The 18,142-nt window shown below is 46.7% G+C and overlaps 1 protein-coding gene across 2 annotated transcripts in view; it reads left to right on the top strand.

Moving 5' to 3' along the window:
* fam120c (family with sequence similarity 120 member C) overlaps window positions 1-18,142 on the top strand; it is a 68,209-nt gene that overhangs the window by 6,742 nt on the left and 43,325 nt on the right. For both annotated transcript variants that reach the window (XM_063035285.1, XM_063035284.1), the window contains exons 2-3: window positions 14,008-14,254; window positions 14,748-14,830. In XM_063035285.1, coding sequence (XP_062891355.1) covers window positions 14,008-14,254; window positions 14,748-14,830 — 330 coding nt within the window. The remainder of the gene's footprint in view (window positions 1-14,007; window positions 14,255-14,747; window positions 14,831-18,142) is intronic.

Raw genomic sequence — 18,142 nt, 5'->3', positions numbered from 1 at the left:
TGTGCTCCTCCAATCTTGGCCTTTTGCCCTTTCCTGAATTCCTACCCCATTGGAGTCCATGCCTTCAGCAGCTCAGGAATTTCCTCACAATTTCCCTTCACCTATTTCCTTTTTAATCTTTGGCTGAACTTTTAGTCACCTGCCTTAAAATCTCAGGTCCCATGGAGTTTAAAAAAAAGTTTGTTGCTGTGCATCTCCTTCACGTTTTACTCTATTAAAGGTACTATACAAATGCAGGCCCTTGCCACATTTCTTAAAATTACTTTGCTTGAGTTAGCTGATGTGTGCTAAAGTTCAATTCATAATTGCAATCACTGCTCTTTGGCACCATTGATATGAATGTGACCTTGTCTGTGTGGTGAATACCAGAATTGTTTGTGCAACTGTATGCTTGTAAATCTAACAGTATATTCAATTGATCTTTGTCTCCCCAACTTAAGTGTTGAAATATGATTTGTTTTAAATACACTGGCCCAGTAGCTTCATCCCAGTTGAGTTCCTGCGTGTGTGAATGCTTCAGTGTACGTACGGGCTGTCCCCGTGTAATGAGATCCATAAGTCAGATCTGTCCCCAAAGTTGGAAGATACACAGCAAAAATCTCTCTGGTATCTGTAGCTCCACAGTATTGTAAGGATCAGCATTAAAAGTAGGTAGATAGAATTTCTGTAAGTTGAGAGGGAAGGGGAAACTGGTTCTGACAGTTGTAAGACCAAATGCATTAATTTATGTATTTAGAGATTCAGTGTGGACCAAGCCCTTCCGGGTCGACGAGCCACATCGCCCAGCAACCTACTGATGTAACATTAGTCTAATTGCAGGACAATTTACCGGCACCGATTAACCTACTAACCCAGTTTGGACAGTGGGAGGAAACCGGAGCACCCGGAGGAAACCCATGGGGAGGACGTACAGACTCCTGATGGCGGCGCTGGAGTCCTGAGCTGTAACAGTGTTGTGCTAACCAGCACGCTACTGTGGCACACATGCTGGAGTTTCAAACTCAATATTGTGGGAGCTCGCTCATATGCAGGAGTATCCATAAGCTGAGTGTTTGAAACCTGGGGACGATCTGTACTGATTTGTAGTTAGTTGTTTCTCTCTCCCTTTGGTCTAATGGCTGAGACCTTTGGCACCTTTTCCAAAGTGGATCTATTGTGTTGATTTTTGATGTGAGCGGTTGTCAGATGTGCTGACGTCTGAGTAGAGTCTCTCAGCATGGAAGTGAACGCAACTCATCCATGCCAATGGTGTTGCCCAGCAGAGAGGTTCCATCTGGCCAACCTTGGTCCATAGCCCTCTCAACCTCTCCACTCCACACACTTAGCTAGCTGGAGTCGGCAGTCTGGTCCATCGATCCAGCTCTGTCATTTAGTGAGATCGTGACTGATCTGACTGTGACTCAGCTCTGCCTACCTGCCTTTTCCCCACAATCCTTCATTCCCTAGTAGTCATACAGAAGTACAGCACAGAAATAGACCCTTTGGCTCTTTTAGTCCATGCCAAAACTATTTAAACTGCCTACTCCCATTGACCTGAACCCTCCACACCCCTCTCATCCATGTATGTAACCAGACTTCGCTCAAACGAAGTCAAGCTCACATACACTACTTGTGCTGGCAGCTCATTCCGCACTGTCGCAGTCCTCTGAGTGAAGAAGTTTTCCCTTGTTCCCCTTAAACTTTTCACCTTTCACCCTTTATCCATGACCTCTGGTTGTTGTCCCATCCAATCTCAGTAGAAAAAAAGCATTTACCCTATCTATACCTCTCATAATTTTGTATGCCTCTATCAAATCTCCTCTCAACTTATGTAACTAGCACAAAAGAGGTGCCTCTACTACATCCCTGGACAGAGAATTCCACAGTTATGTTACACGCTGGGATAAACAATTTCTCCTTGTCTCCACCCTAAATGTATTTAGTTAAAGATACAACACAGAGTAGGACTTTCTAGTCTCACTGCCCAGCAACCCCAAAAACCCCGATTTAACCCTAACCAAATCACAGGACAATTTACATTGAACTGTGAAAGGCAACTAGAACACTGGGACAAAAGCCTACGTTCGACAAGGGGGAGGTACAGAGACACCTTACAGAGAACGTAGAACAGAGAATAGTACAGCACATTACAGGCCCTTTGGCCCACAACGTTGTGCCGACCCTCAAACACTGCCTCCCATATAACCCCCCACCTTAAATTCCTCCTTATACCTGTCTAGTAGTCTCTTAAACTTCACTAGTGTATCTGCCTCCACCACTGACTCAGGCAGTGCATTCCACGCACCAACTACTCTCTGAGTAAAAAACCTTCCTCTAATATCCCCCATGAACTTCCCACCCCTTACCTTAAAGCCATGTCCTTTTGTATTGAGCAGTGGTGCCCTGGGGAAGAGGTGCTGACTACCCGCTCTATCTATTCCTCTTATTATCTTGTACGCCTCTATCATGTCTCCTCTCATCCTCCTCCTCTCCAAAGAGTAAAGCCCTAGCTCCCTTAATCTCTGATCATAATCCATACTCTCATACTACCAGGCAGCATCCTGGTAAATCTCTGTATCCTTTCCAATGCTTCCACATCCTTCCTATAGTGAGGTGACCAGAACTGGACACAGTACTCGAAGTGTGGCCTAACCAGAGTTTTATAGAGCTGCATCATTACCTCGCGACTCTTAAACTCTATCCCTCGACTTATGAAAGCTAACACCCCATAAGCTTTCTTAACTACCCTATCCACCTGTTAGGCAACTTTCATGGATCTGTGGACATGTACCCCCAGATCCCTCTGCTCCTCCACATTACCAAGTATCCTGCCATTTACTTTGTACTCTGCCTTGGAGCTTGTCCTTCCAAAGTGTACCACCTCACACTTCTCCGGGTTGAACTCCATCTGCCACTTCTCAGCCCACTTCTGCATCCTATCAATGTCTCTCTGCAATCTTTGACAATCCTCTACACTATCTACAACACCACCAACCTTTGTGTCGTCTGCAAACTTGCCAACCCACCCTTCTACCCTCTCATCCAGGTCGTTAATAAAAATCACGAAAAGTAGAGGTCCCAAAACAGAACCTTGTGGGACACCTCTAGTCACAATCCTCCAATCTGAATGTACTCCCTCCACCACGACCCTCTACCTTCTGTAGGCAAACCAATTCTGAATCCACCTGGCCAAACTTCCCTGGATCCCATGCCTTCTGACTTTCTGAATAAGCCTACCATGTGGAACCTTGTCAAATGCCTAACTAAAATCCATGTGGATCACATCCACTGCACTACCCTCATCTATATGCCTGGTCACCTCAAAGAACTCTTATCAGGCTTGTTAGACATGATCTGCCCTTCACAAAGCCGTGCTGACTGTCCCTGATCAGACCATGATTCTCTAAATGCCCATAGATCCTACCTCTAAGAATCTTTTCCAACAGCTTTCCCACCACGGACATAAGGCTCATTGGTCTATAATTACCCGGACTATCCCTACTACCTTTTTTGAACAAGGGGACAACATTCGCCTCCCTCCAATCCTTCAGTACCATTCCCGTGGGTAACGAGGACATAAAGATCCTAGCCAGAGGCTCAGCAATCTCTTCCCTCGCCTTGTGGAGCAGCCTGGTGAATATTCCGTCAGGCCCCGGGGACTTATCTGTCCTAATGTATTTTAACAACTCCAACACCTCCTCTCCCTTAATATCAACATGCTCCAGAACATCAACCTCACTCATATTGTCCTCACCGTCATCAAGTTCCCTCGCATTGGTGAATACCGAAGAGAAGTACTCATTGAGGACCTCGCTCACTTCCACAGCCTCCAGGCACATCTTCCCACCTTTATCTCTAATTGGTCCTAACTTCACTCCTGTCATGAGAACGCCAGGACTGAATTCTGACGCCCCGAGCTGTAAGAGTCACGCAAGCCACTATGTTACCATGGCGCCCCAAATTTATTTCCCAAATCTTGAAGCCATGTTCCCTAGTCCTAGTCTCAGTTAGCAGTTGAAATGACTTTCCTGTCTCCATCTTGTGCCCATCTCAACCACTATTTCTGGTAGCTCATTCCAAACTTGTAGCACCCTTTGTGTACAGCTGCCCCTCTCTCACCCTCCTCCTCCCTGACAATAAACCTATAACCTCTTGTTTTTATCATCTCCTTGGGGTAGTATTTTCACCTTGCCTGTGCCCTTCAGGGTCTTGTACATCTCAGCACGTTCCAGGGAATAAAGTCCATATCTACTCAATCTCGCAGATCACGTGTCAAAACTGGCCATTTGGAAAAGTGTCCTGATGAAGGGTCTCGGCCCAAAATGTTGACTGTTTGTGTGTGTTAATGGGGGAAGTGGGTGTTACAGGAGGGGAGGGGATGTCACTGGAGTCTTGGGGCAAAGTTTATCCCTTACTGGCATTTATGTTGTGCCAAGGCAGGGGCTTTCAATGCTGAATAGAGACTGTGCTTTAATAATTAACTGAGGAAAGGAATTTTTGCTTAATCTGTTGTGAATAGAATGTGGGTGAGCCACTGGTTGGTTGCATTGTGTCACTCGGGCTTTGTGACTGTGGGCGCACTGCATTGGCAATCTGTCACAGTGAGTTAGCTTGACCCAGTGATGCCACATTGGCCGCAGTGGGTTTGGTCAGTCTGTTAGCTATACTTTTGTGGTCGGTGCAAGCAGGTTCATCCTGGCTTTTCCGTGACTCTCAGGCCCTCTTCACTTTTATGCAGCAAGCTCTTCTGTTGTCACACCGATCTCTGCTGGAGCAGATTCCACCACACCTCTGGTAGCTGATGATGGATCAGTACAGCTTGTGCATCGAAAAGAAAGGTGCACAGAGTGTGAAGCATTCTCTCGCTCCCTGTTCACCCTTCTCACAGTCTCTTTAGTGGCTTGAAGTTGACTGTAGAGATTTGGTTCAGACTTGATGGCTGTGATTTGTAGGGGTAGTTTTGGGGATGGGGGAGTTAAAGTTCAAAGTAAAATTACCAAAGTACATATGTATCACCATGTACATACCTGGGATTTATTTTCTTGTGAGCACACTCAGTAAATGTGTAATAGAATAATAATCATAATAGAATCAATGAAAGACCACACTTGGGCATTCAACCAGTGTGTAAAAGACAACAAACTTTAAATACGAAAGTAATAAATAATAAGCAATAAATATCAAGAAAAAAAGATGAAGAGTCCTTGAAAGCAAGTCCATGGCTTGTGGGAGCAATTCAGTGATGGATCAAGTGAAGTTGAGTAAAGTTATCCCCTTTGATGGCTGAGAGGTAATAACTGTCCCTGAACTTGGCGGTGTGATTCCTGAGGCTCCTGATGGCAGCAGTGAGATGAGAGCGTGTCCTGAGTGGTGGGGTCCCAATTATAGTTGCTGCTTTCCTGTGACAACACTCCATATAGATGTGCTTAGTGGTGGGAGGACTTCACTCTTAATGGACTGGGCTACATTTTGCAGGATTTTCCATTCAAGGGCATTGTTTCCATTCCAGGCTGTGATGCAGCCAGTCAATATATTTTCCACTACCATCCATAGAAATTTGTCAAAGTTTTAGATGTAATGCTGGATATCTGCAATGCACTAAGGAAGTAGAAGTGCTGCTGTGCTTTCTTCCTAATTGCACTTGCCCAGGACTGGATCAGACTGAGGAAATGACTGTTGCTGACCCTCTGCAGCTGTGATCCTCCAATGAGGGCTGGCTCATGCACCTCTGGTTTCCTCCTGAAGTCAATAACCAGCTCCTTGGTGTTCTGACTGGCCGAAGAAGGAAAGGGGCTTTTTTGCGATTGCTTGTTGTGTTCTGAATATTGTCGGCGTGCCATGTTGATACCAGAATGTGTGACAACACTTGCAGGCTGTACCCCAGCGAATCCTTAAAACACAAACAACACATTTGACTGTATATTTTGATGTACATGTGATTAAAAAAGAAAATCTGAATCCTTGGTCCTTCTGCAAGTACTTGTGCTGGCTGCTTCCCTCAACCCTCTTGTCCTCATTTCTGCTGATGTTCCTGGTAAAAGCAGCCATAGTGCCAGCTGAGACAACAGTCCTTTACATGGATGATGGCAAGCTTCCCAGTCTGTTCATCGACGAGGGGACACCAAACCTGCACCTTATAACACTATCAAAGCTTTATTAAGATGAGTGTTCTACCACGTTTCCATGAGACTATAAGAAAGAGGAGTAAAATTATGCCACTTGGCCCATCAAATCTACTCTCATTCCATTATGTCTAATTTATTATTCCTCTCAATGGCATTCTCCTGCCTTCTCATAACCTTTGACATGCTTACTAATCAAGAAACTATCAACCTCCGCTAAATATACTCAATGAGTTGGCCTCCACAGCTGTCTGTGGCAATGAATTCCAAAGATTCACCACCCCCGACTAAAGAAATTCCTCCTCCTCTCTTCTAAAGGGATGTCCTTCTATTCTATTCTGAAGCTGTGCCCTCTGGTCTTAGACTCCTCCATTATAGGAAACAGCCTCTCCACATCCACTCTATCCAGGCCTTTCAATATTCAGTAGGTTTCAATGAGGTCCCTTCCCAATCCCAGAACCCAGAGCCATCAAATGCTCCTGAGCCCTTTGTGTGTTCAGGTAGTACTCAACCTGGTCTGGTTGAATTTCTGTTTGAAGGTAGTCAGTGACAGTAGTGTCTTTCTAAATATCCAGGAGAGATTATTGATCACTCTTGTGTACATTCAACAGCTGACACTCGCTTTGTGCCAATGTTACTTGTTAAAGATGGGTAGCATTGGCACAGAGTAAGAGTCAGCTGTTGAATATACACAACAAGGGTGCTCAGTAAAGCCTGTGTACTATCTGGATAGCATGCAGAACTGGGTGTCTTCATTATCTGAGGAGCTACATTTAGATAATTGGCAACCATTGCTATTTTTGACCCTGAAATGGAGGGATGGTTGTGGTTTGAGTAGGAAATGTTGGCAACTGGGAAACTGATGCATGATATCTGAGGTTGAGGTACTTGACTAACAACCAGTGTTCTCAGAGAATACTCAGAGAACCTTTGATTCTCAGAGTAGTCTCAGAGGAGTGAAAAGACCATTTGCCCTGGCAAGTCCCGGTTGGAGAGCATGTCTTGTAGGTTGAGCGAGCAAGGGCTTTGTTATTTTGATTGCAGGAGGACAAGAGGTGACGATCGAGGTGTACAAGATGATAAGAGGCACAAATTGAGTGGACAACCAAGGACTTTTACCTGGGGAGGAAATGGCTATTACCAGGAGCCATAATTTTAAGGTGACTGGAGGAAAGTATGTAGGGGTGAATTTCTTTACACTGAGTAGTGAGTGTGTGGAACGCCCTGCCAGGTGTGGTGGTAGAGGCAGATACGCTCGGGGCATTTAAGAAACTCTTAGATAGGCACATGGATGATAGAAAAATGGAAGGTTATGTTGGAGGGAAGGGTTAGTTTGCCTTGGAGTAGATTAAAAGGTCAGTACAACATTGTGGCCCAAAGGGCCTGTACTGTGCTGTTCTGTACTGCCTGCAAGAGCAGTCCAGCTAACCCCTTTTCCCATCTTCCCACAGAGTCTAAAGGTTTCGCTTTGAGATACTTACTCAGCTCCCTCATGGAATCTGCTGATCACTGAGCATTGCAGAGCAGATCCCAGCCACTGGCTGCTTTCTTTAAAAATAAAGAATCCTCATACTACTTCTGGTTCTTTTGTCTGTCACGTTTTTTTCCTCAGTAGGACAGCGCCAGCAATCACCGGCTGGGGTTCCATTCCTGCCACTGTGAGGAGTGTGTATGTTCAACCCTGTGACAGTGTGTGCTTCCTCTGGGTGTTCCAGTGTCCTAGAAGGGTTAGGGTTAGTGAGTTGAGGGCGTGCTGTGTTGGCGCCAGAAGTGTGACGACACTTGTGGGCTGCCCCGAGCACATCCTTGAACTGTCAGTGCTCGGTTGTTAGCAAACAATGCATTTTGATGTGTGAGAAATTAAGGTAATCTGATGGGGAAGCTCCTGAACTGGAAGAACAGTCACTCTTACTGCTCTCAATACAATTCTTTAAGGTTTAAGTGCCTTCACCTTTAATTTTCTCTCTTGTCCTCAATATTCCCTTTTGCCTTCTGCTGTTCGGTGAAAAATAACTCAAGCATCTCCATTTACCTGAAATCCCTTAAACCTGCTTTCGTTCTGTGAATTGCTTCCTGGCCTCATCCAGGGCTTTCACATCTTCAGTTGCATGCTCATACAGCAGGGAAACAAGTTCCTCTCTGCCCCCACATTCCGTCAACTCCTCTCCGATCCTGCCCCACAATTTACCTACCGATCTGTATAGAACAGTGAACAGTTTAGCGCTGGACAGGCTATTCAGCACACTACAGTACTGTGCGAAAGCCTTGGGGGTGTGTGTGTGTGACTGGCACGCTACTGTTGTAATTATGTACCGCACTGTACTGCAAAAAACAATCAGATGTGAGCGTATTTAAGTCAGAGGTCGCTGGCTTGTTGATGAGTCAGGGTGTGAAAGGTTATGGAAAGAAGGCAGGAGAATGTGGTTGAGAGCGAAATGGATCAGCCTTTGATGTAGTGGTGCAGCAGAGTTGATGGGCCGAGTGGCCTGATTCTGCTCCGTTGTCCTGTGGTCTCTCCACAGGGAAGTAGGGGAAACTAGAGTTGCTGTACAGCGAGGGGTAAAGGTCTGCACACGGGTAGTGCCAGAGGGCAGGATTGAACCCAGGTCACTTGGAGCTGCAAGCCAGCAGCTCTACTGTGCCACTTGTACCCAAACCATTTTACTTCCCTTGCTTTCCAAACATTCCCTTTTAAAAACCAGGATCCAATAAATGTTTTCCTTGGGCACTTAACACATACAAAAAGCTGAAGGAACTCAGCAGGTAAAAGGCCTGGGCCTGAAATGTCGACTGCTTATGTTTTTCCATAGATTCTACCTGACCTGAGTTCCTCCAGCATGTCTTGTGTATTACCCTGGATTTCCAGTACCTGCAGAACCTCTTGTGTTTCTGATGAGCATATTTTCAGCCTGCACAGTGCTGTCAACTTTCCATATGTCCTGTTTTACTTACTTTCTCCATGAGCCACAGCCAATCAGAAGCTGCCTTGTCATGGTTGATGACTTTGGCCCCACCCCTCTAAAAATATGGTTCTTTAGCTAATGACTGGATTGAGGCTAAGACGGGGTTTGACTGGGACCTGAATTGTGACACTTCAGTAACCACATTCAAGCTTTTGCAGATGATTGAGAGTCAAGCACAGAATAGAAACAGTCCCTTCAGCCCAACTAATCTATGCTGAACAAAATGCCCATTTAAAGATCCAGTTGCCCATATCCCTCTAAACCAAGGAGCAAAGGAATGGCGAGCATGGAGCGCCAGAGGAAGCTGGAGGGGGGGAGGCATGGGTGGTGCAGTCCTACCCGGTCCTAAGACTGCAGGCAAGGTCATTTGATTAAACAATTGGTTTATTGATCATTACAGAATGTCTCTCTGGTGCTCCCCACTCCCTCCCCTCTCCGTTCCCCCTTTTCCGACCATGATACCCCTCTCCCACCTCCAATCCTCTGAGGACTGGCTCATGGACCTCCGGTTTCCTCCTCCTATGCTCAATATACTCAGCTCCTTGGTCTTACTGGCATCAAGCAAGAGGTTGTGGCGCATTCAAGCAGATTTTCAATCTCCCTGCTATATGCCAATTTGTTGCCACCTTTAATTCAGCCAACAGAAAGACAGCCAACTCACCCTGTTTATGACCATCATATTTTTAACCAACTCTAAGTAAGGTCTTGGGTGGCAGAGTGGAGATACCAAAGGAAGTGTAAGGCAATCATGGTCACGTGGTCCTATGAGCAGCTGGTGCATACCACTGACATCAAGCAGACGATCTCTAAAGAGTATTGATAATGGCTGGGGTCACCCGTCTTGTAGAGACACTGCCCGGAAGAAGGCAATGGCAAAGCACTTCTGTAGGAAAATTTGCCAAGAACAGTCATGGTCACAGAAAGAGAAAAGAATAAGTACTGCAGTGTGGAAAGGTATTACAGACAGATGGAAGACCATGATTACCCACGTCATACGACACGGTACAAGACGATAAGGTTACCCTTCAGTCTTCTATGCTCAAAGGAATAAAATCTGAACCTGCCCAATCACTTCCTATAAACCCAGTCCCTCAAGTCCTGGCAACATTCTTGTAAATGCCCACTGTGTTCTTTGTAGCACAATGGCATCTTTCCTTTAGCAGGGTGTCCAAGGCAGAGCACAGTATTCCAAATCTGTTGCCGCCAAAGTCACTTTCTCAGAAGGCAAGATCCTGTCTGTGTTAGAGTTGGTTCCGCATCCACACATGTGACTTGGCTTGCCCTACAATTTCTAGAGGTGGGGTCAGTTAGGTGGACGTTGTTGCACTGGCCTATTCTGATCAACGGGTTTGTGAGGCTGCAAGTGGTCTCTGCTCCCCTTGCACGTGGGCTGAGGACAGTTGCAAGAGCCCAGGTCTCATTGAGAATGGAGCCTCCATTCTCCATTCTGTCACTCACTAAATTTTCCCCATTCTGACCGGATTCAATCAGTGTGTGGATTCAAACCGTGTATTCCTGTTCTTTGCATCAGTCACCAGCTCCTTACCAAGCAAGCACACCTGCCTTTGTAAGGCGCCGTGCACTGTCAGTGGTAGGACTTGTTTGTGAGGGTTATGTGGTATACCTGTTGCTCTGTGAGGTGTGAAGTTTACAGATTGGGTTGTATTTTCCAAGAAGCAATGCAAAATTTCTCTTGATAGAAAAACTTCATATCAGAGTACTTGCACTGAATGACTGCTTCATTATATTTTAATCTTTATCTCATTTCCTGAGTATGTTATTCTCTATACACCTCCACACACAAATTCTTGATTAGACTGCAACCAGTAGATGTTTCTCTAGGATCTGTTATTCCAGAAATAAACCCCTGAACCCGCCCCCCCCCCCGCCAAATCACCACCTGGGGTAGATTCCAGCCTGTAACCCTCTCTCAGTAGTCTTATTCTTCATGAATCAGAATATTGAGGGATTTGGTGTGGGGGGAGTGTTCAGACTTGTTCAAAACCTGCTGGTTCCCACTCCATCACAATTGATTGATGCATGTGTGTCACAAGCTGTATCCATGATTTTAACTTGTAACAATCCCTTTCTCACCATAGATCATTCCACTGACTCTTTGGAAATGATTGAGGCATTGATTACATACACTGCGAGCAGTCTATGTCCCTTGGGCTTGCCACTGTAGTCAGCTGAAACTGAGCTGTGGATCAGGTGTGATCAGATAGGTGTTACAGGGATGTTTTCCCCTGTAAAAATGAAGGCACATGGTGCTGGAGAAATGATCATCAACAAAAGAACTTGAGGAACAAGTTTCTCTGGAAGAAACAAGGGTTCCTGTACCTCCTTGCCCTGGAGAGTTGTTAACTTGTGCAAAATTTTTGAGTGACCCCAGATTTTAAACAGGAGGATCTAGAGTTATGAGAATTAGGCAGTGAGCTAGAGTTGAGGCCACTGTCTTATTGAATAGCAGAGCAGGCTTGGAGTCGGCAGTGGTGGGAGGGGTGATGTTATGTTCAAACACATGGGTAGGCTAACAAGCTTGTGTAACTAGTTACTGTATGCACCAGTACAACCCAAGTGTTTATACAGCAACAGACCCATTCCCACCAGTACTGTACCCCGGTGTTGTACAGTGATGGACCCGTCCTCACCGATTACCATGTCATTGCTCCTCAGCTAACCCTGGGTGTTGAAGGCATTCCCTGGCTTGGATCCGGTTTGGAGTGAGTGCTGCATGGCTCTGGGACAGTACACAGCGAGTACTGAGTCAGGACAATTTGTTTTTGTCAGTCTGTTACTGCCTGAAGGAGTTGAGCCATCTGGGGAGCTGTGTGTTATTTTTAACAATTCCACCAGGTTGGCACTGTTTGTGCTGTGGGATTGGGGTGTGCTTTTGCTTGAAAGTATAGCTTGCATCACCGAGTGTTCTCTCTGTATCCTAATGAGTACTGGAAGTTTTGTGCTGAGTGAATACACTTCATCACTGCAGGGCTGAGGTGATGCCTGTCTGCTGCCTTTGATTTGGACTGCTTTAAAGCACTTGCTGCAAAGCAAGATAGGAAAATAAATCAAATGTTGGCACACTGGAAATGCTCATCGGGTATCTCTGAAGATGGAGAAGCAGAAGTTGCTAGACCTTGGCAAGGAATAGCAGCTTTGATTTGGTTGCCTGGAACTACTGTGCTGAATTCTAGGATGAGAGGGTTGCGCACATAAAACAAAGTGAGGTGTTTAATGAAACCTGTAACATATTTTATTTAACTCCACAACCATGCTTAAAATCCTTACGTAATACTATCACGTTAATAACAACCAGTCTCTTAAAGTGAAACCCAACTCAATGTTGGTTGTGAATTATGTATATTTCTCCCAATTACGTTACCCTACTTGCACGATTGGCATTTGATGTCTCTGGACCAGTCCTTGATGGATTTCTGAAGAAAAAGTCTGCAGAAAGTGATGGATGCAGCCCAGTCTTTCACATCTCCCCGCTATTGAAGGCACCTACATGGAGCGCTGTTGTAGGAAAGCAGCATCCATCTTCAAGGACACACTACCCCCCCATCACCACCACCACCACCCAGGCCATGCTCACTTCTCACTACTGTCATCAGGCAGGAAGTACAGAAACCTTCGGTCCCCCGCCACCAGGTTCAGGAACAGTTATTACTCTACAACCATCAGGCTCCTGAACCAACATGGATAACTTCGTTCACCTCAACTGATTCCACAACCTATAGACTCACTTTCAAGGACTTAACAACTTATGTTCTCAGTATTTATTTTTGCACACTGGTTGTTTGTCAGTGGCAGTGAAAAGCTTTTTGTTTTGCATGCCATCCAGATAGATCATTCTGCATTTGGGGCTGCATAGTAGTTAGCACAACACTTTACAATGCCAGCCGCTTCCTGTAAGGAGTTTGTACGTTCTCCCCACGGCCACATGGGTTTCTTCCCACTGTCCAAAGATGTACGGGTTGGTGGTTTAATCGGTCATTGTAAATTGCCCTGTGATTAGGCTAGAGTAATATCAGGGGTTGCTGGGCAGCGTAGCTTGTAGGGTTTGTTCCATGTGTGTATCTCAATTAATAAATAGATCATTCTGGACCTAAGTATATTGAGGTAGGACAAGGGTAAAACAATAACAGTTTGCACAATGTGATGTTCCAGTGAAAGAGTGCAGTGTAGCCAGACAAAGTGCAAGGGCCACAGCGAGCTAGATTGAGAGATGATCCTTATTGTACTGTAGGTCTGATGATTGTGCTTGAGCCTCGTGATATGTCCTTTCCGGCTTTTGTATTCACTGACCGATGGGAGGGGTGGAGGAGAATAGAGAGTATCCAAGGTGGGTGGCATCTCTGTTTATGTCGGTCACTCTACTGGGGTAACACATGAGGGTGAAACTCCTGAGGGATTGTGCTAAGGGTCAGTGTTGTGGTGTTTCAACAAAAGAGGGGTCACAGATGACTCATACCAAGTTTGAAAAAATAACACACTAAAACAAGGAGTTTTAAAGAGATCTGGGTTAGCAGCTAGTGCCACTGATTTGGGTTCATTTCCCAACACAATAAGGAGTTTGTATGTTCTCTCTGTGACTGCGTGGGTTTCCTCAGGTGCTCCAGCTTCCTTCCACATTGCAAATGCATACGGGTTAGTGGGTTAATTGGTCACATGGGTGTCATTGTGTGATGTGAGCTCATTGGGCCAGAGGTCCCGTTATCGTGCCATAACAAAGTTTGGTGGGGGTAGACATTGAACATAGAGGTGCTCAATCTCTGGGTTGAGCCTCGAATGTTGGGAATGTTTAAAGAGTTAGTAGGTAAATATTGGGCAGTACCAGAGAAGAGCAATTGAGAAGATCAGCCATTGTGGGGCACACACCTGCCCCTCCAGTCCTCAGGTTTGAGCAGTTGCTAACGTTGTGCCCCCTTGTCCCGTTGTAGGTAGTTCAGAGCATCGAGGACCACCACCAGGAGGTGATCTCCTTCTACCGTGAGAATGGCTTCCACGGCCTCATTGCCTACGACTCCGAGTACGCCCTGTGCAACGTCCAGTGCTACCTCAGCGCGCATGCTCTCAAGCTGAGCTGGAATGGCAAGAGCCTCACCACCAACCAGTACCTGATGCAGGAGGTGGCCAAGCAGCTGAATGTCAACCCCGCCCACTTCAGCATCTTTGCTGCCCTGCTGGGTAGGTGCCTTAGAGAACGTCCCCGGAAAATAAAACCTGTATCCCAGTTCCTCCTCTCCCTGGTTCTCCATCCTCCATCACAGCACTAACCTCCCCACCATCGAGCACATCTTTGAAAGGCAATGCCTCGACAAAGCCGCATCCATCATTAAAGGGCCCTCACCATCCAGGACCTGCCCTTTTCTCATTACTACCATCAGAGAGGGGTGCAGGAGCCTGAAGATCCACACTCAACATTTCAGGAACAGCTTCTTCCCTCTGTGCCATTTGATTTCTGAACATCCATGAACACTACCTCACTAGTTCTTTCTTGCACTACATCTTATTTTTATTGCAACCAATAGAAGTTTTTTTTTTTGCCTTGAACTGTACCGCTGATGCAAAGTAGTTTGTTTTGCTGGCACCTCTTATCTCTAGAAAATGGATGCTGTGGGTTTTCGGTGTTTAGTTGTTCAACCTTCCCAACCAGATTCTTTCTCCCTTGTTTATTCAGGTAACCACATCCTCCCAGATGAAGATCTGGCTGCTTTCCATTGGAGCCTATTGGGCCCAGACCACCCTTTGGCCTCTCTGAAGGTGAGCAGACTTGGCTAAAGTTCAAAAGAAAAGATTAGGTTTTGTATGTCGCATGTCCATCAAAACATGCAGTGAAATGAGTTGCTTTGCTTCAACGACCAGCACAGTTTAAGGATTTTGTCAGAGACAAAAGTCACCACACTTCCATTGTCAACATAGCATACCCACAGCTTACTAACCCTAACCTGTCCTGTACATCTTTGGAATATGGGGGTGGGGACTGGAGCACGCAGAGGAAACCCCCGTTGTCACGCGGTGAACATACAAACTCTTTATAGACAGCAGCAGGAATTGACCTCAGTCAGTGTTTCAGGAAGCATTGCACTAACGGCTCTGAAACTGTGCCGCCCCTCAGCTCACAGAATGTACATAATCCTGCACCTTTGGGAGATGGTATAATTTTCCAGACTATTGGATATCACTCTGATCGCTGGTTCACTTTTTCGCAGATGTTCACCTAGCAGCATGTTATGTAATAAATTTCCCAGTGAATCCATTGCAATTAAATAAACTTGAGGTGAAATGGAGCCACTAGTGAAGGAGGCGGTTGACCTGTGAGAGGTGCTGGAGTGAGGGAACTATTGACAGTGCCCCAGTGACAATGCCGCGCATGGGGAAGGAAAGGAGGGAACTGATATTACAGGAAGAGAGGAAAATTGGGTGGGGGAAACCCCAGTATAAAAAGAGAGCAGGAAGTAGAAGGGAGCCCTCGAAATCAAATGGAGAGCAGGAAATTGCGGGGGGGGGGGGCTTTCCTACCCCAATATTAGAGTGGGAAGTGTCGGGGAGCCCCTGATATTTGAAGGAGAGTAGGAATTTGGGGGGGACTCCAATATTAGAGAGTGGGGGAAGAAAAGAGGGCAGCTCTGATATTTCAGGGGGAGTGGGGAATTCTCCCTTTGATATTAAAGAGAGAATGGGAAACTGGGGGAGTCCAATATTAAAGGGCGAGTGAAAATAGTGCTCACCCATTAATATTAGAGTGAGGGAAAGGTGGGAGTCCCTGATATTAAAGCAAGAGTGGAAATGGGGGTTATTTAAGAATCTTCTATTCTCCCTCAATATGGAGAATAGGAAATTGGGAAGTCATGATTTGAGGGAGGATGATATTGCAAGGAGTTTGGACATTATTGTTATTGTGGGGAGATGGAGAGGGCTCTGATATTACAGGAAGAGTAAATAGGGTGGGTCCAATACTTGAGAGTGGGAAATGGCAGGAGGAGGGTTCCGATATTGAAGAGAGAATGGGAATCAGCATCTCTAGTTACTCAACCATTGGCAATCCCAAATAATCCAGGTGTTGGTAGCGCAAACACGGGGAAATCTGCAGATGCTGGAATTTCAAGCAACACACATAAAAGTTGCTGGTGAACGCAGCAGGCCAGGCAGCATCTCTAGGAAGAGGTACAGTTGACGTTTCGGGCCGAGACCCTTCGTCGGGACTAACTGAAAGAAGAGCTAGTAAGAGATTTGAGAGGGGGAGGGGGAGATCTGAAATGATAGGAGAAGACAGGAGGGGGAGGGATGGAGCCAAGAGCTGGACAGTTGAATGGCAAAAGGGATATGAGAGGATCATGGGACAGGAGGCCTAGGGAGAAAGAAAACGGGGAGGGGGGGAAACCCTGAGGATGGGCAAGGGGTATAGTGAGAGGGACAGAGGGAGGAAAAGAGTGAGAAAAAGAATGTGTGTATAAAAATAAATAAATAACGGATGGGGTACGAGGGGGAGGTGGGGCATTAGCGGAAGTTAGTGAAGTCAATGTTCATGCCATCAGATTGGAGGCTACCCAGACAGAATATAGGGTGTTGTTCCTCCAACCTGAGTGTGGCTTCATCTTTACAGTAGAGGATGCCATGGATAGACATGTCAGAATGGGAATGGGACGTGGAATTTGAAATGTGTGGCCACTGGGAGATCCTGCTTTCTCTGGTGGACAGAGCGTAGGTGTTCAGTGAAATGATCTCCCAGTCTGCGTCGGGTCTCATCAATCTATAGAAGGCCATATCGGGAGCACCGGATGCAGTACATCTCCCCAGCCAACTCTCAGGTGAAGTGTCGCCTCACCTGGAAGGACTGTCTGGGGCCCTGAATGGTGGTAAGGGAGGAAATGTAAAGGCATGTGTAGCACTTGTTCCGCTTACAAGGATAAGTGCCAGGAGGGAGATGGGGGGCGGGGGCGCGCAAACGAATTGACAAGGGAATCACGTAGGGAGCGATCCCTGCGGAAAGCAAGGCGGGGGGAGATGTGCTTAGTGGTGGGATCCCATTGGAGGTGGCGGAAGTTACGGAGAATTGTATGTTGGACCCAGAGGCTGGTGTGGTGGTAGGTGAGGTCAAGGGGAACCCTATTCCTAGTGGAGTGGCGGGAAGATGGAGTGAGAGCAGATGTTCGTGAAATTGAGTCTCCTGTCTCCCCTTCCCCCACCACCACTCTGCAACCCCATCTCCCTCACATTCCATTGGCTACTCCTGGACCCTCGGAGGCTCCTTCTTCCTCTCATCCCTACCCTGCCCTCTCCACTGACACCGCCAGCCTCCCTCTCCCTCCCCCCTCTGATCCCAGCTCTCATCCGTGCCGGGTCTTTACCATCCCCTCTGACCTTCAACTCTCTAAGGTAGAGCGCTCTGTCCTCAGCAAGGGCCTCACCTTTGTCCCCTTTCACCCACACCTCAGCGTGTTCCATGCTCGCCATGACACGGAATTCTTCTTCTGTCGGCTCCGTCTCCGAGCCTATTTCTTCGGCAAGGACTCTTCCACCCCCAGTGATGACCCCTTCTCCCGTCTTCAACCCTCCTTCTCTTCATGGACACCCTGCTCTGGTCTTCTGTCTGCTCTGGTTCTCTTTATTGCTAATTGCTGACGGGACATCAACCGTCTCGACTTCACCACACCTTGTTCCCATTCCAACCTCACACCTTCTGAACGCTGTGCTCTCCACTCCCTCCGCACGAATCCTAACCTTACTATCAAACCCGCCGATAAGGGGGGTGCTGTTGTAGTCTGGCGTACTGACCTCTACCTTGCCTAGGCACAGTGACAACTCGCGGATACCTCCTCTTATTTACCCCTCGATCGTGACCCCACTAAGGAGCACCAGGCCGTTGTCTCCCACACCGTCACCGACTTTATCCGCTCAGGGGATCTCCCAACCAACCTTATAGTTCCCACACCCCGCACTTCCCATTTCTACCTTCTACCTCCTCGGATTTCCAACATCTGCCGATTATCTCGTTTGTGAAAAGCTTTACTGCTTGTTTTGAGATTCCAATAGCCGTTTAAAATAATCACCTTTGCGTGTCATATGGCTGTG

This window comes from Mobula hypostoma, chromosome 28 (genome assembly GCF_963921235.1).
Source record: "Mobula hypostoma chromosome 28, sMobHyp1.1, whole genome shotgun sequence".
In the NCBI taxonomy this organism is placed as follows: Eukaryota; Metazoa; Chordata; class Chondrichthyes; order Myliobatiformes; family Myliobatidae; genus Mobula; species Mobula hypostoma.
This window is presented reverse-complemented; position numbering and strand designations above follow the sequence as displayed.